The following is a 26,645-nucleotide window of genomic DNA, read 5'->3' on the forward strand; positions in this document are numbered from 1 at the left end:
AAGATTTGTTTTGCCTTCCTGATGCTCCTTCCCTCAAATAGCTCCAGTATGGGACCCATTTTGTTGATCACTACAGCTCTAATGAAAATGGCCTCGATGCAACAGTGCTACTCACCAGCATCTGACATGCTGTGGCCTTCTCCTCCAGACCGGCAGTCTTTATTCCAAAGCTCTGCTGATCTCCCAGATTCACAAACTCCCAGCCATCATCCTCCGACATGTTCTCCATATCCTGGGCTGCAAGAAAAGACAAGACCAGACAGGTCATGAGGACAAGTTTAACAAAGAATAAAATCATGCACACCCGTCTCAAAAAAGATTGGGTGCAGGACTATCAAAAGTCGCATGAAAACAGAAAATTAAGTCCACGACAGCAAGCTACCATCTCCCTTACGTTTCGGGGATGTCACTATATTTAATTAAGAGAAATGGGAGCTTTGTGTCAGACAAATGGCTTGTGCTTTAACAGAATTTCACCCCCACAGGAAATGAAAACTTTGGGAAACCTGAACAGGTCATTCAACTCATGCTCCGACGACATCAAGGTGCACCAAACAACTCGTCCGACCATATGGCCACAGATTGCAAACTTACAGGTTTTCATGTATTCCAACCTCATGGTGAGACAAATGTTTACCATGCCTGGGCCCGATCTGGCATGCGGGTCGTCATTTGAAGACCACTGCAATGCAGTATTATGGCTCGTTCAAAAAGTCGAGAATCCCAAGAAAGCCGACCTAAAACCTCGGGAAAGTGGGCGTGAAGATTTGGTGACGCAATGTCAGATCGATAATTATCGAGGTTGATCTCAGGTGGAAGTATAGAACAACGAGTTCCCGAGCTTATGTTTTTTATGGCGACACACACATCATCAACATGGTGCCCATGCATGGAACTAGCATGTAAACAGTATCATAAATGCTAAAATATCATCTTGTAATCACCATCAACAACACCAGTTGATGTCATTCAATTGCAGATGTACATATGTCAGTACTGCTGGTCTCTGACTGTTTGATTTAGCCTACTTAAGCTAAAATGATATGTCGTGGGTGTGGAGGCTCAAGGTGAGGTGAAAAAAAGAAAAGAGAACCAAAACAAAACACGCATGAACCCCAATTGTTCCGGGATCAGTGGCGTTCATGCGCCAAAGTCCAGAACTCGGTTGTCACATGAGCAGTGTCGTCAGCTGTCTCGAGAGGTCCCGAGCTGGTGAAGGCAACATTAGCATGGCAGCGTCAGTGATGCTTACTGTCCAATAGGGCGACTTCTGGTTTGATGGAGGCGGTCTTCATCAGGGGGCCCATGACAACGGGCAGATACTGCTGGAACTCTTTGCCCAGGATCTTACACATGCGAGCCCACGCAGAGATCATGTAGGAGATCTGGACCGCACACACACACACACACACACATTTTCAAAAATACGGTTATGATTAAATGCAATTTGATACAATAAAGCTGATAAAAAGCCCATGATTTCTTAGGCACCGCTGGATTATAAGGAAGTAGGCTGAATTGTGCAAATGTGTATTCTCCTCCAGAACTTCAAATAAAAAAGGTTAGTAAATATAGTGATGAAACAGCCATGACAAGAAATTCTTCCCATTGTATCAACCATGCAGGACTCAATATTCCAAAATATTCCAGTTTACAAATTGCTGCAGAAAAAGAGGATACAACTACCACATCTAAATGACTAAAACAAAAAGCAGAGCAGGACTGTGGACATACTTGGGGATTTTTTTTAACTTCAGACACAAGTTTTTAGTTTTACCACAGCAGCTAGACATACCTGTGGATCGTCATCTTCCAAATCACTGAAGTCAGTCTGAGTCTTCAAGAGCAGCTGCATTACTGCTGAGGCATCAGGCATGAACTGTGGGGGGAAAAAAAATATTGTTAGTTCACTGCCCCATACAATTTTTAGCTTCACCTGCACAATGGCTTGTGAGATTTAAGACAATTTAGTGAAAAATCTTGGTGCGTTAGAGCTCAATCAACCCATTCTAATGCAAGATAAGGGTCTTGGCGTTTAAATGCAACTCATGGCATGTTTTTATGCGCTTCAGAGGCTGATAGATTTCGGTTTTTTTATGGGTTAAGGGTCAAGTTGACAACCATAGGGAAACATCTGCGCTTCATGGCGGCTCCGTCATACCTTCTCCTTGCCGACGGCCAATCCGATGAGGCTGATGCACTCAATGGTCTTGCCCCTGAGCAGCCGCAGCTCTTTCTGCACGGCGTTCTCCACGATGTGCTTGAGGGAGGGCATGAAGTGGTCGTAGTAGGGCACAAACTTCTCCTCCGCCGTGTCGGCCACCGAGGCGATGGACGTGACCACCTGCTCCAGCACCAGCTTGGTGCCTTTCTGGATCAGCTGCAGAGACACAACAAAACAAGTTTAACAAAAGACCGTCACGTTTTGGGCCACTACTGTGGTGTTAGGACTGTAACCAATACCCTGTGTAGAAATCGCTTTGGATAAAAGTGTCAGCTAAGAGTAAAGCAACGTATGTCAGCTAAGAGCAGGGGTGATAGAGCAAGGAAAAAAGTTCAGGCTCTGGATTTTTTTTCACTAACGACGACAAGACAAGATAAATAGATGTATTTTGACACATTATTCAAACATTTAATAGCCTGTGTAAGACCATTATTCAAGCCTGATAGAAGAAAACCCTGAACCTGTAACACTTTCTGGGATAAGAATAACCTAATGTCTAATTATTATCAATATTTTTATTTTTGCAAACTCTGTCAAGCCTGAAATCAGGCATGGAGCCTGAATACTATCAGGCCTGTAAGAGTAAAGTAACATATGTCAGCTAAGTGTAAAGTAACCACTGCTAACCTCCTGCAGCTTGGCGACCATGATGACGTGCAGGTGCAGCACCAGGCTGTCAAGGTATCAGTGGGTAACATAATGCTTAGAGACGTTAAGTAATGTAATGTAAAGTGAAGTAACGTAAAGTAACCACTGCTAACCTCCTGCAGCTTGGCGACCATAATGCTTAGAGATGTAAAGTAAGTTAATGTAAAGTGAAGTAACGTAAAGTGAAGTAACGTAAAGTAACCACTGCTAACCTCCTGCAGCTTGGCGACCATGATGACGTGCAGGTGCTGCACCAGGCTGTCCAGGTAGGGGATGAGCAGGGACTTGGGGCAGTCCTCTGTGAAGTTGATGAGCGCGGCCGCTGCGTGGGCCTGCACGCGGGGATTGGTCTGGTCCTCCATGGTACGCAGCAGCTCCTCAATGACCTGTGGCAGAACGACGAGGAGGGACGTTAGAAATGGGGAAAAAGTCTGGGGTGAGTTTCTCAAAAGAGAGGTTGTTAGCAACTTCGGTAGTTGCCAATGGGAAAATGCATTGAAAACAACAAAGTGGCTAATGTAGTAAGCAACTTTGGTTTTGAGAAATTCACCCCTGCACTCTTGCAGCACAAATACACCTACCGCGACATGAGCGAGGCGAGCGACGGAAGTAATTGACTTTAGTCTCCAGAATCGCTTTTGTCGCGCGACTCAATACAGAGGCGATTCGTGCGACGAGAGCGACAGTTTGAAGTTGACATCCTTTCAACTTTCTATGACGCGGTTCGGCGACCAGCCGCGACAGCCAATGACTGTATAGAGGTCAGTGACCACAGCCAATGGGAATGTTTGAATGCTTTGCCTTCTGCCTGTACGGACATACTCTAGTCCAGGGGTGCTCAATACGTCGATCGCGGTCGACCAGTCGATCGCGAAGGCAGTATTGGTAGATCGGAGGACATTTCAAAAAAAAAAAAAAAAGTTCCCTGATACCCAGAATCTGACAGGCTAACTTCAGGCGTCTACACTAAATAGGCCTACCATAAACACAACGACGTCTTCAGATAAGGAGGGTAACGGTCAGTGTCCAGCGCCACACTCAACAAACTCTTCTTAAGTCATAACATCCGAGCACAAGAAAAATAGGACGGCACGAGACATTTGCAGATACCGTGCGCAGCGCTAGCCTGTACAGGCAGCGTCACCGCTCAAAAGAAACAGCCAGAGAAGAAAACAACAGCCCGAACACCGGCAATCCCCTGCTTTTTTTTCACAATGCTCTGAAAAGTGCAGGCAAGAGGCAACTTCCGCATTGAGCGTGAAGTTGGCTACTTCGATTAGATTTCATAGGCACGCGTGCGAGGGGAGAGTGAATGCGGTATGCCTGTGTAACCTGAGTGCAGGCGCGTCTTTTCAAATGGTCTGCTCAGCGCGGCCGCTTGACAGAGAGCGCGCTTTTCGGTTCATTCAGTAGATGTCTCCTTGTTTATTTTTTGGGAACTTGGGATGTCTGTAACGTCCACGAAGACAATATCCACGTGAAAACGCCAAACGCCCACAAACCGCTGTTCTGCCTACTTCTCACAGTAGCATTAAAAACGTCCTCCATGAAATCCCAAACCAACGTCATTTCAAATAGGTGACAGCAAGCATGCACACATGAAATAACACTTCAGGGAGGGAGAAAATCGCTCTGCCCTCATATTAAAGTGAAAAGGGGATTACATAAAATCTGTCCAGAAACCAAGAGGGCACATAATTAAGTCTTCATTAATATTATGTTCATTTATGAAAATTAAATTGATCATAAACTTGATACTACAGTATGGTCTCCCTTTGAGATCAAAAACAGGCGTAATTTACAGTAGGCCTAAATAAGGTCTGTATGAGGTTGTTATTCACCGCTGATTCACCTTTCATTATTGATGTGTATTCATACAAATACATTCTCATATTGTGTTAAAATTGCATTTCTAAGAGCTGTATTTTCTAATTTTCACGGGGGAGAAACCCCCAAACCCCCGGTAGATCTTTTTCACACACCCATTTCAATAAGTAGCTCACATGATGAAAAAGTCTGAGCACCCCTGCTCTAGTCTCTTCAATCGCTCGTATCGCTTGCTGCTGCACTCGGTCGCTTGAATCGCATCGTGCCTGGTCTATGCGTGCGGTTAGATCCTCTGTGCTCTTTAATTTGCCAAGCTTTCAGGCAGCAGACTTTCCTCTGGGGTTTTTTTTTTCATTCATCAGTTTTTGTTTGTGCCTTTTTTTTATCCTAATATATATTAGGAAAAAAAAGGCGCATTTATGCCTTTATTTGACAGGACAGTCGAAGATGGTGACAGGAAGTGAATGGGACAGAGAGACAGGGGAGGATCGGGAAATGGACCTGGCCGGACTCGAACCGGGGGCGGGCATGCAAGCCCAAATGTGGGGGGCTTAGCGTGCAGCGCCACAGCGCCCCCCTGTTTGCGCCTTTTAATTGAGAATGCCATTAGAAATACAGGAAGCGGCACGTTAAACAGGGGCCAAAACAAAGCAAATCAACAGAGAAGGATGATAAACAACTCTGGGGTGAATTTCTCAAAACCAAAGTTGCTAACTAAATTAGCTACTTTAGTGTTTTCAATGCATTTTACCATTGGCAACTACCGAAGTTGCTAACAGGCTAACAACTTCCCTTTTGAGAAACTCACCCCAGATAGACTTGAAATGCATCACGTACTTGCAATTTACTTCACAAGGCAAGTAGACTTGAACTGAGAGATCGTACAGCAAGATTATAAAAACGACACTGAAGCATCAGTACCTTATGATGGAACTTCTTCTGGAAGGTGGGGGCGAAATCAGTGGCCATCTGGCCAATGGCATTGCAGGCGGCGTAGCGAACTCTGGGATGCTGAAATCAATAGAAAGGAAACGTGTTTAGTGCAAAGAACAAGGTAATCAGAGATACAGTGGGAGGAGAATGTTGGGGCAATAGGTGAACTTTCAATATGATGTTTAAAAAAAGACAGAGAAAAAAACGACTTTTCTGCACAGCAATGATCCTTTATTTATCCCCAAGGGAAAATTTGTGAACCATGTTGCTCTGTATAGATAAAATGCAAATAAATAAATAATAAAATAAATAATAATAATAATAATAAATGGAACAAAAAATAAATAAAGTGTAAATCTAAAAGACATATCTGAAGACTCTTTCATCCAAATCATTTTGGCAACTGAGGCTTCATGCACTATGACTTGTGTGGACCTCATAATGAGATAATTCTTCTGTATTTTTTGGTGCACATAAGATTTCCACAAGTGCAAACATGTTCACACATACAGAGGTGGAACGTAACTACGTATGTTTACTTTGTTACTGTACTTAAGTCGTTTTTTTCTGGAATTTGTACTTACATGAGTAAAAATAAAAATGCAGACTTTTACTTTTACTCACTTACATTTTTTGACAATTACTTGTACTTTCTACTCCTTACATTTCTAGAAGAAGACTTAGTTACTAGTTAAATTTATCCAAGGTTTTCCTGTTGTGTTTCGTGGATATTTTAGTAGCCTCAGCTGCGGGCTCTTCCAAACTGACACCCAGACATAAACATTAACAGGACTCCATAGTCATGTTCAAATAGAACCGAAAACCGTTGCAGAAACTTTTTTCTATTGGATCAAGTAGGCAGACATGGAGAAAGACAGACACCGAGAAAGACAGCCATTGCGCAAGTACTTGTACACCAAAAATGTACTTAAGTAAAAGTCCTAAGTACTAACTTTTAAATGTACTTTTGAGTATAAAAGTACAACTTTTACTTTCACTTAAGTAAATGTAGAAGTACCCTGCGAAAAAATTACTCAAGTACATAACTTCAATACTTCTTCCACCTCTGCACATACATATTTGTGGATTTCACGTAAAATTCAGTCAGTGTTCCTACATCTTAACATTCACACAAGGTCCACACTACTCCGTTGCCTTCAATGACTATGACCATAAAACTCTTGAGACTTCAAAGCAGAAGCCAGATAGGCCAAGTAGTGCTACTCACAGGGTCACGGCAATAGAGCAGCACGAAGCTGACGATCTCATTCAGGATGGCCTCCATCTGTTGGTGGCATCCCTCTCCAATGGCAGACAAGGCCATGAGCCCAGCGTGGCGATACTTCCAGTCAGCTGAGGGGACACACAAGTCATTACATGAGTCATCCATAACATCATGTTGGGGGGATGGGGGGGGGGTAGGTGTAGGGCTGCATGATTATGGAAAAAATCCTTATCACAATTATTGATTTTTGCTATTTTTTTTGAAAATTATAACAAGATGAAATATAACCAAGAATGAATTACATACGGGATGAGCAAAATGAAATGAATTGTAATAATTATGTAAGGCAATAGCATGAAACTTAAGTGGACAGATTTCTGGCCAGAAACACCAGCCTGTCAATATGTTCTGGCTTCAAGGACGCTCTCAAAAGTAGGTAACTATTGCCACGATTAAATCACAATTAAAATCATGAGTTCGATTTCACTATTTTATCACGATTTTGATTATTTTTCGATTAATTGTGCAGTCCTAGGTAGGTGTATGAGGGGGAGAGAATTTGAGAGACCGCATATGAAAACATTAATTGAATTGGGGCAACTCACGATTCTGAAGCATCTCCATGATATGCTGTTTGATCATGGGCAGCACCGTCTTCCCTCCCAGGCCGCACGCAATCCTGTCCAGAGCGCTCTCACCAGCCACTGCGTTACTGGAGGTTAACAAAACAAAAATTACAATAGGAACAGACAGCAGGCGTTAAAGGTGCACTACTCTGGCCGCCATCCTACACATTGTCCATCAAAGGGACACTGTACAGGAAATGGTCAAAAAAGGTACTGCAACTATTCTGCTCATTGAAACTGGGCAGCCTATTGCCAAATTTGATCTTTACCTGGACCATACTAGAAAATATTTGTTTAATACTTAGTAAACTTTCATGTACAGTCATTTTTGCAAAAATGTCTATTTCTGGAAATTCAAAATGGCGGACCATGGAAAAGATCCCCCTTTTCATGTATGAAAAGTGCAATTTTTCCAGTCAATTTTTCCAGTGAAAAAGGTAACATTAGTGAATGGGTGGCATGAATTCTCGAAATAAACAACTAAAAATCTCACAGTGTTCCTTTAAGTTATTCTTGAAAAGGTGCACTTTCAATAACCCGTTTCATTGCTCAAGCTACCCTTGACTTGTCAGTACCCGGTGATGCTGCATTTTTCGACTCAGCCCTTTCAGAGATCTGAGTTGCTCTAAATGGGGGCAGACTTTGTTTACATTAAAAACTTACACATAAGGCCTACTCCAAATACTTTCCCAAAAGGTATCGCTGTTCGCTAGTTGTCTGCTGATGTTACATAACCTTGTGAATTAAATATTATCCAAATGTTATTGGGAATTAATCAAGATGTTTTTTGAAATGTAAACAAACCCCATTAGAATGACCAGGATCTCTGAAAAGGCTGAAGAAAAAACAAAAAATTCTCAGGTACTGACAAGTCTAGGGTAGTGCGAGCATTACAACTGCATGTCGAAATTGTCAGAGGTTATCCTTCAAGAGATAAAACGCTGCAGAGTCCTGCCTGGACTGCATAGAATAGGGGCGACGAGCGCAGCAAAAGAGATGATCAGGGAGAGCAACAAACAGACGATGGATTGCGTGACGACATCACCAGTCTTTTATTTTCGTTACTTTAATATCCAAGACATGGCCGGTTCTGCCAGCGTACCTGTCAAAGTCATCATCCTCCAGCTCATCTGCAGTGGCCCACTCCTCATCCTCCTCCAAATCCACCATCATGGCCAGCATCTGAGGGACTACAAAACAAAACAAAAAAAAGTCAAAATGTTGTTTTTTTAGCCACAGAAAGTGCCTTGGATTCCCTCACGCTGTAAAAACCTAGCTAGTTTTAGACTTGGGGCCAAAAATACACAAGCAACACTGTGGATGGACGGTGGATCTGAGCTCTGCAGTTCTTTCCTTCAATTATCAAGTAACGGTCATTGGTCTTCTGTAATATAGCCACCAAGGTTGAGTTTCCATTACACTCAATTCAGCAATTCTGTGGCAAGTTTAATATCTAGTAGAGATGCACCGGATCCAAGATCCGGTTCCGGATCCAAGATCCGGTTCCGGATCCGGCAGGATAATAGGATTTTTCACAGGATCCGGTTCCAGGATCTAGGATCCGGTAGCCGAGGCTTTTCAGTCAAAATAGTTTGAGCCAACGTGATAAAAAGGGCCCACATGTGTGAGTAGGCTATGTGTTTCAACCCTTTCGTAGGATCCGGTATCCGGTTCCGGATCCGGCAGGATCTTAAGCAGTGGATCCGGTATCCGGCAGGATCCTAAAAATCAGGATCCGGTATATCTCTAATATCTAGAAAGAGCACTGGGCCAGCTCCCAATCGATCACAGGGGCATCAATTTATACAGAAACATTTGAGGGCAGCCACTCCGAACAGCCAATGCACAAATTGGGCAAGATATCAACCTTTGTGTTACAGGAAATGACTACAGGAAACACGCGTGATCAAACAGTGGTGCAGCCCTGTGTCCAGCAAAGGGCTGGTGAAGGAAATAGACGGGCATAGTGTGGCAGAAAGCAGAGTTGATGTCAGATTCATATCCTTCCAAAAGTATTTTTGACCTTTGCCTTTTATCAAAATAGGAAAATGATGACAGGAACGTAGAAGGAGAGAAATATTGGGAAATTGGGAAATGACCCAGGCCAGATTTGGAGCTGGGTCCCCATTGCCACTGATGCTTGTATAGTGTGGGTGTATTTGCACGCTGTGCCCCAGCATGCCTCCCCCACCTCCCAAAGCCAGAGTCATATCAAAGTGAAAAGAAATGAGGAAGAGGTCGAATATATTTATCCTTACCGCTCGATGCTACGATGTTAGTGTGCTTCCTCAGCATGGCGGCGGCTGTTTCAGACAGGGTGACGATGACCTCCAGAGCCAGCTGCCTCTGTGTGTTGCTTAGGTTGGTGTCTCCGCAGAGCTGCGGGCAGAACGGGACAAACAGATGTGAAAACACTACACTGAAGGAGTAGGTTAAAGCCAATCCATTCAAATAACTTAAGAGCAGGACAACCAGATAAAAAAAATTGTCACCCCTCAGACATGCAAAATAAGTGGTAACAAAAATCCTGGTTGAAACAGAGTTTTACAACACACCAGGGGTTAACTTAGCTGGGTTCAGTAACTAAAACACCATTTTGGAATATGCCCCCAATATGGTCACCAACATCCAAACCCATAACTTAACACGCAAAGTCTTATGGCAACCCACAGACTCCATGATTGAGATCGTCATGTCTCTGAAACCGGGCTATGGGGGCTGCACGGGGATGGCAGACACCATGCATTAAATCGCAGAGTTCACTTTGTGCCCATCAATAACAACCCCACAGATCAGCACTGGGCAGCCGTCTCAGGGAACCACTTGGCAAAGACATGACAGTTCTTTGTAATATGCGGACTGCCGTCCTCCTTTGCATGCTTGTGGCCTCGCGATGATGTCACTGACAAGATCTTGCAAAAGCACAATTCTAATATATATATACATTATACATATTATAATACATACACATACATATTTCGAGAGTATCTACTAGACTAATGCTTGAGCTGGCCTTGCCCCAGGGCAGACTCCTGACATGATGTTTAGTTTGTGTTTGTGTGCGAGTACTCGTTATTTACTCATTTGCAATCTGTATAATGAGTGAAGAGGCTGTTGTGTCTAGGCTGAGAGTAGGGAAATGGTTTACTCCACAGAGGTGGGGCATCAACAAAACACGAGGCCACAAGAACAGGTGGAGGACATTAGCATGCATATTGGGAAGGGCCTATAGAGTTGAACATCACACACCAAGACTACAGAACAGACAACAGGGGTCAAGCAGGACAAACGCTCCTCCAAAGAGCATGAAATCACAACATTGTTTTGTGTGCACAGAAGCTACTTGTTGCATCCAAAGAAGAGAGCCTTGTCTTGTGCCTTTACATCACAAGGCTTTTGAACACTACTGCTGAACAGCGTGCAGCAGGCCTGCTGCTATAACGAATGGGGTTTAAATTCTAGGCAGATCTGTTGCTAAATGTCTACAAACATGTACAAGTCACTGACAAGTAATGGGGCACTAGTAAGGGGATTACACTCTAAAAACATGCAGATAGGATAAACTAAGAGGCAACATCCGACTTGAGTGGAGTACAGCAGCAGTAACATTGGGCACGATCGTGATGAAGCAGTGCTGCTTTTGCTAGGTAGTGGGCATGTGCACTCTCCTGTTTTGATGCATTCAGCTTAGAATTTTCTAACCAGAATGCGTCAAAACGGGAAAGTGCGCATGCCCACCCACTACCTAGCAAAAGCAGCACTGCTTCATCACGATCGTGCCCAATGTTAAGAAAGCCTCCTTTAGGGCGCCCAAAAGTGGGGATGCAAATGGACCACTGCATCCCCCTTTCCGGCACTTAGTTATTATAACTGGTGTAGGGATGCACCGATACCACTTTTTTGAAAACCGATACAAGTACGAGTACATTAATGTGTGTACTTGCCGATACCGAGTACCGATACCGATACCTTTTACCACCAAAATACAATGAAAATAAATGCATGGCCTTGTTTTTTTCCACCCGTGGAATATTTTTATTGTCCATTTCCATGTAGATTTAAATGTTAGTGAATGTATGAGGTGGCACTTTTTTCCATGCTGATTTCAAGTCCACAGAACATGACAAGATTTTGCATTGTTTTGAGTAATAGTAGTACTCATAGCTGGTATCGGCAAGTGCTTGACGAGTATGAGTATAATGAGCAGTATCGGGAGCCGATACCGATACCGGTATCGGTGCATCCCTAAACTGGTGTCCAACTGACCTTGAGGCTGAGCTGCAGGGTGGGTTCCAGGTGTGGGCGCAGGTACTTGGGCGCCGTGTCTGCAATCTCCACCAGGGACTTGAGCACAGAGTCATCACCTTGGTAACACGACTCATTGACCGCCTGCAGAGAACACAGGAGAGAAGAATGGTCACCTCATCTCCCCCAATAGAGATCAAAACACGCACCCAGACAATATCAGACCAACAAAACATGACCTGCTGCAGACATCAGTCATGACTACATGAATTCAAACAAATGTTTAAAACAAAAAATGTTTTGGTCAAAGGCATCTGCTTAATGTGATGCAAGTGGCTTCTGCTTGTAATGCAATGTAACAAATGTCCGGAGAGACACACCAGCTACAAAATTTGAGAATAATGGAAAGACAAAGCCTTTAAAGGTGGGACATTATTACAAAATGTCATGTTTCTAACAAAGTCTTTTTTTCTGCACACACGTGCTTCCCGAGCATATTAGACACACACACACAGTGTGTGTGTGTGTGTGTGCGTGTGTGTGTGTCCACGAGGTGGTCATCAGAGAGTGTATGGAAGACCCTCCCCTGGGTGCCACCTGTGGAGTTGCTGTGTGCCTTATCTGACACCACATCCACCAACCAATCAGGGACGGGCAACACTGCAAGGCAACCTAACTACGTTTCTTACTAACAGAGCAGGTAACTGGGTAAGAGAGAGTCAAGCTCAGGGCACACACCTGAAGGATGCCGGGCAGCAGGTCGGAGAATTGTTTGAGCAGGGCGGTGTTCCCCTCGTTGGACAGGACGAAGGAGGCGGTGGCCCGGGCAGCCAGAGTGCGGATCTGTGGAGGGAGAAGGCAAGGAGGAAGTCTCGTTAAAAAGGATCCTTCAAAACATTGTTCCCCTACCCCAGTGTTTCCCAACCAGGGGTACGTGTACCTCCAGGGGTACGCGAGCACACTACAGGGGGTACTTGGAAAAAATGAAAAAATGTATGGAGCATAGTCACATTGGGATATAGAGCATGACTGAGGGGGTACTCATGGTATGACAAAAAGGCTTAGGGGGTACGCAAGACAAGAAAGGTTGGGAAACAGTGTGCTACCCTATTACAGAATACATATATTCTAGAATCTGTAGTCTGCATAAGGAGGGAGGGATTGGTAGATTATATTTATTCGTAGTACCATGTTTGATTGTATGATTTACTGAGGACATGTGACTTGTGTTAAATATTTTGAAAAAACAAAAACAATTTAAAAAACAAAACAAAACTAGAAGCACTCAGAGCGCAGACCTCCGCCAAGGAACCTGCTTGACCACCCATCTCCCTGCTTGACTATCCAAGTCTTTCTGCCTTCTTTTTTGTGAAGTCCCCGCTATTCAATTTCTGATCACTAGGGGCGTCTAGACATATAGGCCAGCAATGGTTAAGAATTTTTGCAAAAGTCCTGGTTCCAGTTTGTGAACCGAATCACCACCAAAATTGAATCACTTGTTCCTTGGGTCATTAATAGCAACTCCACAAAGTTTTGTCCAAATCAGTTGATTAGCTTTTGAGTAACTCTGCCGTCAGAATCTTTCAAAAAGTCCTGGTTCCGGTTCGTGATCCGGATGACCACCAGAATTGTATCACTTGTTCCTTGGGTCATTATCAATCAAGTTTCGTCCAAATCCATTGATTAGTTTTGGAGTTATGCTGCTGACAGACAGACAAACCAACGCAACCGAAAACATTACCTCCTTGGCGGAGGTAAAAAAAAAAAACAGCCCATCTACAGTACATTGTAATCAAATAGGAACAAGGAGGGAAAAAACTGTTCCAAGTGGGCTGCTACTGCTGCATAGGTTCAACCAGAGAGAGTAGAGAGAGAGAGAGGTTCCATTGGCCCATTGTTTCCTGGTTCTATTATGGCCCCCCTTAGGCAGACCTAGGCAGACCTAAGGACTGTTCTATTCATTGTAGGAGCATTATGACACGCCCCTTTAGGCAGACCGGAACCTGGTCGCGTTAGGTGCCCATAGAAACCATAGAAACCTATTATGTTGGCATACCTCTATTAAAGAATCTCTGGTCCAACTCACCTGGGGGTTCTCCTGGTCTTGCATGCACTGGACCAACATGCGCTTGATCACCTCCATGTAATGCTGCTGCTGGTTGCCGAAAATACCAGGGAAGTTCCTGAAAGGAATGATCAGTCAAGTCAAGTCAAGTGTACTTTGACAAAACTAATGCAACAGGGTTAGCGCTGAAGTTTGAAATGGCTTTTGACCGCTCCAATTGTGCAGGTAAATTAATGAGTTTTGACAAGATGGCGGCGCCCTGTGATGCTACGGCCACGCTAGATCCCAACAGCGATGTGCATTTCACGTTAAGGAATGATGAGGATGATGATGTGCTGTATGTAATTGGTGGTTGCTGGCAGAGATGGGCAAAATGGATTCATTAGTCCAAAATCCAGTGCCACATATTCTAAAATGACTTGGCTTTACCTGTACCAATCCTGCAAGGTGATTGGCTGGTTGAATGATCACCTGGTTGACTTGGACAGGTAAAACAAGGTCATTTGGTACACGTGTCCCTAGACTGTAACTACTACTAGTGTATCAATTTGCCCATCATTGGTTGCTGGCATGAAATAGAAAAAAAAAGGAGAAAAAAAAGGAACAAGAAGAAAAAGAAAGAAGAAAAACTGAAGAAATCAAGCAATGAGGGAATGGACCGCTCTCAGAGATGCACCAAGAAGACAGAAGAGCACGGTGTGCTGGAAATAACTTTGCTGGCATAAAAAATGGCAACAAAATAAAAAGTATGTGGCGTCAACATACCAAAATATATGCAGCGCAGCTTCCCTCAGGCCGGTGTTCTGGGAGTTCACAGAGTCGAAGAGGAATCGCAGGATCTCTGGCCACTGGTTGTTGCCAGCATCGTCTGATTGGAGAATGACAGGGGAGTTACAATGGAGGCAACCTTTGGGCAACAAGTCTGACCCCCCAACCGCTTACCCATGACTGCCCAAGAGCACAAAAAAATTTTTTTTTTAAAAACTTGCTCCGTACCGATGAGGTTGCGTGCGAGTTCGGCCGCGATGTCGCACACCTTCCTGCGAATGCTGGAGCCGACGTCGCCCTGGATGATGGTCAGGAGCTCCGTCTTGATGGCCGTCTGCATCTCCACCGTCAGGCTGGGGTACGTCTCCTCGAAGGCGGACGAGAAGAGACGCCGCAGCAGCACTGCCGCCATCTGCTTGACCTGAACACAAGAGTACAATACATGTAAATACCATTTGTGTATGAATGTATATTGTACTTGATGTCCTTCTGTACTCTACTATATGTTTCGTCTAAATGTTGGCTGCAAACTTATTTGATGGTGGTCGAAACAAATTTCCCCTCGGGTACAATTAAGACTATCGAATCAAAAAAGTAAATACGTACTCCGCGCTTCTAAAGTAACAATCTGGTGCTACCAGAACAGGACTAAAATGATGAATAGGAAGTTAAAGAATCTGGTGCCACATGGATGCCCATTTTCTGTAGTTCATTATATCAGTGCAATCAGACTAACATTTTGACATGCGGGAAATTCTTATGTATCGATAAATAATCAAATCTCTGCTTTAAGAAATCGATCGTATCGTAGGCTGTGATTTACACCCCTAATTGCAACTGAGCACCACCCCCTCAACCCCACCCCCACCCCCAACACCTGTGGGGCATTTCGAATAGGTGGTTTGGCATTAAACCAGGCTAACCAGGAGGTAAATCAGCGAGTTAATCTGCAAATCAGCCCATTAAAAGGGCCTGGAACCTTCATTTTCTACACTGTACGGAGGTTAACTTATCCAGGCTTATTACTGAATGCTCCTGGCTAGCCTTTGAATAGAGCTAGCATGTCAGCCTTTGCAAATACAGGAAGTGGGGAAATACTGCAGATTCAGCAGTGTGTGTGTGTGTGTGTGCGCGCACATACACCATCTGTAAGCAGTGTTAAACTTCAGCCACTGACTTAACCAGGTTCCCTTCACCGAAAGAGGAGAACCAACTACCACCCCTAAATCAACATAATACACAGTCCAGGGTGGCATCTGCAAGAAGCTTTCGTCAGCTTGAAAAGGGTTCTTCAACTGGAAATGGTGCAAGCAATCCAAAGCGTGATCATGAAGCAAGAGGAAAAGGCTGCTATTCAGGTGCCGTTTCCACGTAGCAGTTAACTTCGCTGGGTTCAGTAACTAAAACACCATTTTGGAATATGTCCCCAATATGGTCACAATCATCCAAACCCATAACACGCAAAGTCTTATGGCAACCCGCAGACTCCATGATTGAGATCGTCATGTCTCTGAAACCGGGCTATGGGGGCTGCACGGGGATGGCAGACACCATGCATTAAATCGCAGAGTTCACTTTGTGCCCATTAATAACAACCCCACAGATCAGCACTGGGCAGCCGTCTCAGGGAACCACTGGGCAAAGACATGGGGTTCTTTCTAATACGCGGACTGCCGTCCTCCTTTACTCCCTTGCATGCTTGTGGCCTCGCGATGACGTCACTGACAAGATCTCGCAAAAGCACAATTCTAATATATATGCAACCAGGAGAAAAAAATATCCACATATAAAAATATCCAGCTACGTGGAAACAGCAACTCACTTTGGGTATACAAAGATGGCAGATGAGCCTTGATCATCTACACGTGTAAAAGGAAGGTGCAAACTACAGAAGGGAAATGAAGTGGCTTGATCGTGGCTCTTAACTTTGGGGCACTGGGCTGCTACGCTACGCCGGCGACCCGGGTTCGATTACGGTCTGTTGCCGATAGAGATGCACTGAAAGGAAAATTTGTGGCCGAAACGGAATAATAATTAATCACTTGGCTGAATACCGAAACTGAATATTACAATTCAGTTAAAAGTTATCAAAAGTTTTCACTATTTTTAAAATATTGCTTAAATCTACGACTTACAATAAATGTTTTTCAAAGAAATAAATCTTTTTTTGAAGTCTTCAAATATTAGAGTAGAACTAAATTAAGTTTAATTAATGCCCATTTTCAATTCATTTTCTATTCGGCCTCCAATTCGGCCACTCATTTGGCTTTCGGACGAAAACCGAAAGTGTCTTTTTTTGCGTTTTCGGCCGAATATTTTCTGCGGACGAATTTTCGGTGCACCTCAAGTTGCCGATCCTACCCCATCTCTCTGCGCACTCGTGTCCTGTCTCTCTCTCGCACTATACCATCTCAAACAAAGTCCTAAAAAAATAAAAAAATAAAAAGTTTTTTTTTTTTTTTAAACGAAAAGAAAAAGTGAAGTTGTGGAACAGACACAGGATGTGCTGGTTGTGGATAAGCTGAGGGGAAGTGGTAGCTTGAGTTTTTTGTCTTGCGTACAGCCTGATCCATTTTATGTCATACCATAAGTACGCCTTCACTCATGCACCACCATACACGTACCCCAGGACGGGAATCACTGCTATAGAGAGGCCAAGAGGTAGCCTGATTATCATCGACTTTCAAAATCTCTTGGAGACTTGGTCTGACCAAGAGCAAATCAATTAACATTTCCTAATCGGCATGGTTGTCTATACTGTCTATGTCCTTACCTAGATTAGTCTATGTCTGCATGGGAGAGCAAGAAACGCAATTTCAAATTCTTTGTATGACCAGTGCATGTAAAGAAATTGACAATAAACTTGACTTGACTTGATTGACCCACCTCCCTAGGTTTGCAACTGGTTGACTTGATTTCCCACAAAGTAGGTGGAGTTCCCGATTTTTCTGGAGATCAGAAATGATATTTACATTGCTCTTGGCCTGACTAGAAGCAACGCTGAAGGTGTTGCGTCACCAGGAGGGCGTGGCCTGGTTAGCCAAGAGGGGCATTGGCGCCTATTAAACCTAAATGGAGCTGTGGAAGGAAAAAAAGATATGCATCAGGGAGTGCATCTTAATATGGGACCTTGCCTCCTCCACTCGCTTCTCGTCATGATGACATCACTGACAACAGCATTATATTTCAATATCTTGCAAAAGCTCAATTGTAGAGTCTTTTTCTCGTTTGCAATTGTTATGGTGAATGAAAAACAGTCCCTCAAAAGTTGTTGTGGCTAGGCTGACAGCTGGGAAACTTTATCGTTTTCTCCACGGAGGAGGGGCCAGGAGACGGGGCGAGGAGACAAGCGCAAGTGGAGGAGGCAAGGTCCCATATTAAGACGCACTCAGGGAATATAATGCATCAGGGAACGGAAGAGTTGGAATCTGACCAGAGGAGGTGCCATCGTGAATGACCCCAGAACGGGAAGTGGAAGGTGTGGGGGAGTAGAGGCACACTTCGATCTGACCCGGGAGGAAGGATGCTGGTGTGCAGACAAAAACAAAGCTGCCACACCTTTATAAAAGCTCAGGATCACATGACACTTCAAGGCACTTTACCACACTTCTTAGCATTACTCCAGGACAACTGCGGAGGGCCGGTGTGCGACAGATGCCAATTACAACAGCCCGACTTGGAAAATTAGTAAACCTCCTTCTTGAAGACTATTTGTCGTAAGTATTTACTGTGCGTGCTTGAAGTGGGAGCCTCTATACAGCATGGAGCTTTCTCAACACACATGGCAACAAAACCATTGCAACAGACCCAAGTATAAAATCACTGCTAACGAGCAGAGCATGAAGGTGACGTTACCAGAAACATTACTACCACCAAAACACTGAATACTCTGGCTTTACAATACTCTGGTATTTACAACAGGGTTGTGGTCACCACTGAGCTCTGGATCTACCCCAAAAACCCTGGAAGAAAAACTAAAAGCTTATTCTTTTTGTACGCTCTTTAATCACACTAGATTTGCCATTTCCTTCAATGGTTTGAATAAATGCAAGGGCTATAAAACAAGACATAAACAATGATGCTCAACATAAAGACGCAAAAGAAAAGCTGCCTTGTTGCATTTCCTTATGGGAAGGGAGGAACTGTTTAAGATCTTGTGTTCAAAGAAAACACACCATGTATATCGCCAAGTGCAGTCATTACAATACAGTAACTTGCTGCATGATAGTGAATGCAGCAAAGTGTGAGTTTATGCAAACCAATGAAGACTCAGAAATACTAGCAGGGCCACTTTGGGGAATCAACTTAGCCAGGCACAAATTAGTTGGATTAAGGGGACCAACATCAGTATTGCAAGAAATTACATGATTGAATTGCAACTTAAAGAAATAACCTATGCAAGCATGCAAGCAGACAGCACTCTTGGGGAGCATTCTAATATGCAGACTTCTGTCCTTCTTTGCTCATTTGCCTGCTTGTGACCTAATGATGACATCACCAACGTCAGAAATGTAATTCAGTATCTTGCAAAAGCACAATTCTAATGTAATTTCCTCGTTTGCAATTGGTATGGTGAATGAGAAATAGTCCCTCAAAAGTTGTTGTGGCTAGGCTGACAGCGGGAAAACTGTCGTTTTCTCCACGGAGGCACAGCGTCAGCAACATGCCAGGCCACAAGAATAAGTGGAGGACGGAAGTCTGCATATTGCAAAGCACTCTCAGATGACTCCCATGCCACACAGTCAAGACAGCTTGGGCCTCTAGCAATGCTTTGAATGTCGACAGTCAACGCAAACACGCTGGCAAGAGAGGGGTGGTTCCCAAAACACCAACTGGAGACTGGAAAGGGAGGGTGGAAGAGATTTGAGTGTGTGTGTGTGTATGTATGTGTGTGTCTGTGTTGCGCGGCTTCCACAAAGCAGCACAGCAGACACAAAATGTGGGGCAGCTGCTTAGTCTTACCTCCTCTGCAGCGGCTGCATCGCGAACTGCCTGCAGCAAAAATGTGATCTTCGTCGGACCAGGGATGTTGTCATAAGTTTCCTACAGGAAGGAAAGAATAAAAGAACGATATTGTTAATACATCAAACAGTCAAGAAGAGAAAATGAATTTAGACAACCCCATATTTCTGTACCCACACCAAAGGCGGTCAGGGTTACAACCTAATACCGGTTCCAAAGGACACCAAGAGCTAAATTTGGAAAACAGCAGGGCGCCTTCAGTTTCTCACTGAGTCACACTTAGGAAAAAATTAGTTTAGGCAGACAGGCCAGCATGTGTAATACTTCAGGAATGCCCATGGAATGTTCAGGATGAGAGATATCTTTGGAATGGGGAACCACGTTGTGTGTATGCGCCGCTATCCAAAAACGTGAACACATTTAGGCACTGACAACTGACAAGAGGCCAAGCTTGGTACTCCCCCTACAAATACCAAGAACTGGCCTGACTTGCCTTGCTGCCCACCCAATCCCATTCAAATGCTAACTTAACTACAACCCCCACTCAACCCCCTGCTCAAGAAATCTTGGGGAGGTGTCCTACTTCTAATTGTAATGCAGTTCATATGCATTGCCATGGTGTGGGTTTTTTTGTTTTTTTTTTGCAAAGCATCACTGAGAGTGCACAACTTGCTTGGCAAATTAGCAAGCAGCACTCTGCCTCACTTGAGTTGGGCTGAACAGTTAATTAACATACAGATCACGACACCCAGGGTGACTATTGCTGTCCACAAAAAAGTGTGGCCACGTTTCTCGAGCCAGAATTCCGATGAGCATTAGTAACGCGCCAGTCAGCTATTGTGCGCTATAAAGGAAAGTGCTGACCTCCGAGAGGGGATGAGCGTGATAAGACCCAGACACTGGTTCCTATGATGCGACTGGCCACATCAGAGCCGGATAAGCTCTGGCATGGATACGTTTAATCACAGTGGGAACAAAAGATTTAAACACATCGCACCGAAAATCTCCACGGTACCAGGTTGTGGTGCTAATGCGAAAGTTAGTGACTGAAATAAGTAGACCCGTCACATTTTTTTTACTTTAATGTCAGTCCATCAGTAGCCGTTTCAGTTGGGATATCGACTCAAAATAATGGGAAATTGCAAAATGCGTCACACTGCCATTTCCTTTCAGAACAGGCCTGTATTGGGTTCGCGATGAAATCCCTGCCTGCATGAAAAACGTAGAAAGCTGCTAAAATCATCTTTGCCTACCTTACCCGTAGCCCGGTACCCTTGCCCAAAATGAAGTTGGTAAGTTAGGCTACTGCCCAAGGATAACCTCCGCGTAAAGCTTTGAGAACAACTGACTGCAAAAAAAATTACTGCTAATGATATGCAAAAGTCACATCTTCATTACTAGCTCAACGTTAGGGCAAACAAATCTCACAAATGTGCGACATAATTAACATGCTATGCACCCGACGTCAGTTATGGCGCTAACTCACAAGTTCCAACCAGCTAGTAGCCAGCTAAAATTAGCATAGCACTTGACGGACACAGCGAAAGTAATTACGAGCGGACAGTTATGTTCCTTTGCCAGTTCCCAATTAAGAACAGGACAACAAGTTATAATATGGGATTATGACGAAGAGAGAATGAAACAAGCCCGAAGTCTTTTTTGGAGAAAGTGTGTAGCATTATCCATGTATTGGGAACTAGATTTTGCCCAGCTCGGTTGGCTAGGTTTGCTAACTTTTACGATGCTTTGTAAGACATCAAACATTGGTTGGCATGATTGAGGATATAAACGAACGCAAAAATAATACAGGACAAAACGTTGGGGTCTGTGGTCACTCGTTAAAACAAATGCGTTAGTAAGTATTGTCCAAATCGGGCTAATTGTGCTCGTTAGCCCGCTAGTATCCTGTGATACACTTGGGCTTCACACGTGGGCTGGGCCACGGTGAAACACGGGCTTCGTGGAAGCAGCAGCGCATCAAGGCAAGCACATATCACTTATCCACGGCCAGTTAAACTTTCTTTAAGCCTTCCACATACCTCTGACTGCTTCCTGACATTGTTGTCAGGGCTCATCAGGTTGCCCAGTAAGAGGTAGAACTGCTGTTGCTCCGCCATTGCAGTAGGATCCAGAAAGAGACCAACGGAGTATGGTAGAGGGAAGGTAAGCCGGCAGGCGCAGCGACCTCTCACACCGGACACAATGGCCTGTCTTTGCTGATTGGCGACCACTTTTACCAATGCCGTTTAGTGATTGGCTCAAACATGTCTTGGAGCAATATGAATGGTCAATATTTCATTTGATAAACGATGGTTGCATTGGTTAACTTCATCAGGGAAGTGGCGCATCTATTGGCCAATGCAAGAAGCAGCTCTACAGGGATTGGTAGTTTCCACTGCGGGTAAGAGCTACAGGGGGTGTGGTTTTCCGGAGCAGATGATGTCATAACAAAATAACACACCCGAAAGCGCGGGAGATTATCACGTTGAAAATAATAGGCCTCATAGAAATCTGATTTTCTTACTTATTGTGAATTAGAAGGGCATCCTATATGTGGTACTGGTAGCCTAGTTTTTAATGGGTGTAACAGCCACTTTATAAATCTGCCATTGCTGAAATTGTCAGCAAGTCTTTCCTTTAGGCCTAATGAAATTGAGACCCCCTGTTGTTGTTGTGGTTGTTGTTGTTGTTATTATTATTGTTGTTGTTATAATGATCAATATTGCTCGATATTAGAGACTGTACTCGCTATAAGGAAAGTGCCATGTATTTATTTAGCTAGTCATGTTTAGGCCACATCACTCTGAACCAGTGAGAAAATAATGCTCTGACTACATCATCATGTTGTTGTATGTACACTAGATGGCAGCAGAGGCGTACATAAACAGCTCTGGGGTAAATTTCTTGAAACTCTTTGTTTCTTGTTGTTTGCAATGCAATTTCCCATTGGTAACTACCCAAGTTGCTAACTGCTAACAACTACGCTTTTGAGAAACGCACCCCTGGTATGCAGAATACTTGTAGAATAGAAATCCTTTATTGTCATTATGTGCACACTACACTGAGATTTAAAGCCATCCTTCAGGTTTGTGTACAGTCTACGTATAATTAGTACAACATTTAAATAACACAAATAAAATAAACTAATGATATACAGTACAGGCCAAAAGTGTGGACTCACCTTCTCATTTAATTAATTCTGTTTATTTTTGTGGCTATTTACAGAACTTAGTACATTTTCAGGGAGGGCATCACAACTGTGAATGAACACATGTATAATGTTTTGCGTAACTAAAAAGAAGAAAATATATTAAAAATAAAAACAATTATTTAAAAAATATTAAAAATGCCAAACAGTGACGTCAACACAGCAAAACTGAGGGCCTCATATGTTTCAACAAGCTTATTTTTCTGTCTGTTTTCTAGTAAAAATACCCAGTCAGTCGAGTCCATTTTAATTGATACAAGCAATACAAGAGAGATTTTCTTGATCTGATAATGAGTCACTTGGTCAGCATAGCTGGTTATCTAGGTGAAAACCCCTGCCACAGATTCCCTCCAACACAGGTTTGACCTCTCCAAGTAACTGGCTGTGACTCAATATCAGATCAAGGAAATGTATCTAAAATGCTTGTACTGGCAAGTGTTTAAAACTAGGTTTTAGGTCTCAAAATTCTAGTTCTACAATTCTAGTGAGTTATTGGAGGACTTTAATGTTCAATTAGGATTGACATGACTGACTGGGCATTTTTATTTGAAAATAGACAAAAATAAGCTTATTGAAATGTGTGGGGCCATCAGTTGTGCCGTGTTGACATCAGGTGGATAGACAGCTGACACTGCTGTTGGACAACAGTTAGAATTCTATTTTTTGGTAAGCACGTAATTCTCCATGTGTTCAAGCACAGTTTTGATGCCCTGCATGAAAATACACAAAGAAAATCCACAAAAATAAAGAGAATGCATGAATGAGAAGGTGAGTCCATACTTTTGGCCTGTACTGTACTTGTAAACATGTCATGTTCAGTGCAAGAGTCAATGTTGCACTTTATACTGTTCATTGTTTCACTCATTGGTTAAAAAATATTTTACACGCATAGTAAATTCCCTTAAAGGGACACTGCGTGAGATTTGTAGTTTATTAGTTATTTCCAGAATTAGTTATTTCCAGAATTCATGCTGCCCATTCACTAATGTTACCTTTTTCATGAACCACCAGCATCAAATTCTAAGTATTCATTATGACTGGAAAAATTGCACTTTTCATACATGAAAAGGGGGATCTTCTCCATGGTCCGCCATTTTGGATTTCCAAAAATGCCATTTTTAGCTGCAAAAAATACTGTACTTGGACCATACTAGACAATATTTGTTTAATACTTAGTAAACGTTCATGTAAAGATCAAATTTGGCAATAGGCAGCCCAATTTCAATAAGCAGCATAGTTGCAGTACCTTTTTTGACCATTTCCTGCACAGTGTCCCTTTAATTTCCCTCGAGATAAAGAAATTATTAAAAAATAAATGATACTCTGCTCTACTCTACTCTACTCGACTCTACTCTAAATCAAGCATCAAAATGACTGGATCTCCTCAACCCTCCCTGAGCAGTGATCAGGAAAGCCAGGGAGGACCCATCTCACCCACTCCATCACTCCTCACAACTACTTCCATCAGGTGGGCTAGCACATAAAAACACACTATAGCACACAAAAACAGACACAAGACATCCTTCATCCCATCTGCAGCAGTCACACAGCATGAACGTTACTGCCTACCCAGTCACCAATATGTGTATTGTCTTGCTTTGTCATGTCATGTCTAATGTGTGTGAGAATGACTGGAGACACGCCAAAACACAATTTTCTGTTTCATGTGTAGGCCTAATATAGTTTTTCGTTATAACAACATAAAGAAACAGGATGTTATCCCATTCCAGTTCAGGAACATGTACACAACACACACAACAATATTTCCCTGCCATTTGCAACACTATGTATGTTCAACTGCATTTTCTGAGAAGAAGACAAAAGTATACAAATAAAATAAGTTTTTGGACTGAGACATCGAGTCAGCACTTTCTAAGGGACTGCCTGGCTACCCTCAGTAAAGAGTTCCTGTGCGTCTCGAGGACCTGACTCAGCAGGACTCAGGAGTGATTCAGCCTCAAACAGTTAGCCACAAGAAAGAGCTGCCATTCCAACAAGACACAGCTCTTCGCCTTCTGTACTTATGCCCAGTGGTGTAGTCTACTTTTTTGTGGTAGACTGGGTCTACTGTAGGCCTATACAGTATTTGAGCATTTTGTTGTGGTGGGGTGTAATATATTCGTGCTATTCTAAATATTGAATCAATCCATTTTAGGTGGGTATAGGCCTACTGAAAACCCTGACATTTTCAGGTGGGTATACTGCGTATACCTAACCTGGTTCTCACACGATAGTTGTGCGAGCTCACGTTAGGCGAAAATGCATGAGGGTCTGCGTGGAGACCAGGCTAGTGTATACCTGCATTCTACATGTACGTAGAATACACCACTGCTTATGTCCTTGCATAATGGAGAGGCCTACCCTTAGAGGAGCACTGTGTAGGATGATGGCCAGAGTAGGTAAGCAACTATGCTGCTCATTGAAGCTGTGCCACCTGTAGCCAAATTCGATCTTTTCATGAATATTAACTAAGCAAAGGGGACGCTGTGGCGCAGCGCGCTAAGCCCCTCACACTTGGGCTTACATTGGAGACCCCAGTTCGAGTCCGGCCGGGGTCATTTCCTGGCCCAGCCCCATCTCTCTCTCCCAATCGTTTCCTGTCTACTCTCACACTGTCCTGTAATAATAAAGGCCAAAAGCCCCCCAAAATACTTTAAAAAAAGAATATTTACTAAGTATAAGCTAATATTTACTAGTATGACCAAAGTACAGTACGTTTTGCAGCTAAAAATGTCTATTTCTGGACATTCAAAAGGACAGACATAGAGAAGATCCATGTTTTCATGTATGAAAAGTGCAATTTTCCCAGACATAATGAATACTTTGAATTTGATGGTGGTGGTAAGTATTAGTGAAAAGGGTAACCTTTGTGAATGGGCAGTATGAATTCCTGAGAGAATTTGCTAAAATATTACACAGTACACCATTAAACTGGACTCCCTCATTTCTTATGACCAGTGACACTCACATGGCGACGGGCGTGCTTTAACAAAAGCTTTGTTCTATTTGCTATCACTGCACTAAGCAACCTTCCACATTAACCCTGTGGTATGGACCCTCCCCCTATGGTGCATTACCTTCAATTATGGCAGAGAGAGTAGAGAGAGAGAGGTTCCATTGGCCCATTGTTTCAGGGTTCTATTATTGCAAGGGGGAGCAGGGGAAATCCCCCTTTAGGCAGACCTAGGCAGACTTAAGGACTGTTCTATTCAATGCTAGGAGTATTATGACACGACCCAATAGGCAGACCGGAACCTGGTCATGTTAGGTGCCCATAGCAACCTATTACATTGGCATATCTCTATATACTTAAAGAATCTCTGGTCTGAGTGTACATGTACTTAGGTAACACTTTACCCAAGGCGTTATACGCATGTCATAACAATGTCATAACTGTCATAATGCTGTCATAAGCATGATGTCAATGTCATTAACATTTTATGACTTTATCATTAAGTGACATTCGGTAATGGCAAAGACTGCCCTAACAATGTCAACTTTTCATGACCATAAAACATTATGGCACTGACATCATGTTTATAACTGGCTCATGACACTATTTTGACACTATTATGACACTGTTATGTAATCTGTATGACGCTAGCATCTAGTGAATTGTTACCTGTATTTTATCTGAATAATCATAGTGTTGATGTCTTCATGTCTGTCCTGTATGCTTCATGTGTTCATGTTGGCTGTGACGACAAGTGATGGAATTTTTACTCCCATGTCTTTGAGTTGTTAAAGACCGTACGTGTTCCCTTAAAGCAGAAGCTCACAGGGGGAACAGCTCTTTATTGAGAAACACAGCAAATGGAAATGTATGGAGGGGAACCTACTGTATGTCTCAAGGGCCGTTTACATGTTGCATACAAGTTTCTTTCTGTGGCATTTACCAAAGGTGTATGCTAATC

General features: G+C 43.3%; 1 protein-coding gene and 2 non-coding genes across 3 annotated transcripts in view; all 3 read right to left on the bottom strand.

The window, feature by feature from the left end:
* Positions 1-21,725, bottom strand: part of kpnb3 (karyopherin (importin) beta 3) — a 32,801-nt gene extending 11,076 nt beyond the window's left edge. Inside the window, exons 1-17 of the mRNA XM_063212369.1 lie at positions 21,563-21,725; positions 19,524-19,604; positions 14,790-14,982; positions 14,559-14,661; positions 13,815-13,911; positions 12,467-12,571; positions 11,750-11,872; positions 9,742-9,862; positions 8,586-8,673; positions 7,463-7,569; positions 6,861-6,985; positions 5,621-5,710; positions 3,085-3,258; positions 2,162-2,380; positions 1,796-1,879; positions 1,253-1,385; positions 116-237 (exon numbers count right to left, since the gene is read on the bottom strand). Coding sequence (XP_063068439.1) covers positions 116-237; positions 1,253-1,385; positions 1,796-1,879; positions 2,162-2,380; positions 3,085-3,258; positions 5,621-5,710; positions 6,861-6,985; positions 7,463-7,569; positions 8,586-8,673; positions 9,742-9,862; positions 11,750-11,872; positions 12,467-12,571; positions 13,815-13,911; positions 14,559-14,661; positions 14,790-14,982; positions 19,524-19,604; positions 21,563-21,640 — 2,043 coding nt within the window. The 5' untranslated portion in view covers positions 21,641-21,725. The remainder of the gene's footprint in view (positions 1-115; positions 238-1,252; positions 1,386-1,795; positions 1,880-2,161; positions 2,381-3,084; positions 3,259-5,620; positions 5,711-6,860; positions 6,986-7,462; positions 7,570-8,585; positions 8,674-9,741; positions 9,863-11,749; positions 11,873-12,466; positions 12,572-13,814; positions 13,912-14,558; positions 14,662-14,789; positions 14,983-19,523; positions 19,605-21,562) is intronic.
* Positions 10,174-10,311, bottom strand: LOC134460434 (small nucleolar RNA SNORA84). The gene has a single exon (XR_010037100.1). It is a non-coding gene; the product is annotated as a small nucleolar RNA SNORA84 (small nucleolar RNA).
* Positions 16,064-16,201, bottom strand: LOC134460432 (small nucleolar RNA SNORA84). Its single transcript, XR_010037098.1, has one exon. It is a non-coding gene; the product is annotated as a small nucleolar RNA SNORA84 (small nucleolar RNA).
* Positions 21,726-26,645: the final 4,920 nt, after the last annotated feature.

This window comes from Engraulis encrasicolus, chromosome 12 (assembly GCF_034702125.1).
Source record: "Engraulis encrasicolus isolate BLACKSEA-1 chromosome 12, IST_EnEncr_1.0, whole genome shotgun sequence".
NCBI classification, from domain to species: Eukaryota; Metazoa; Chordata; class Actinopteri; order Clupeiformes; family Engraulidae; genus Engraulis; species Engraulis encrasicolus.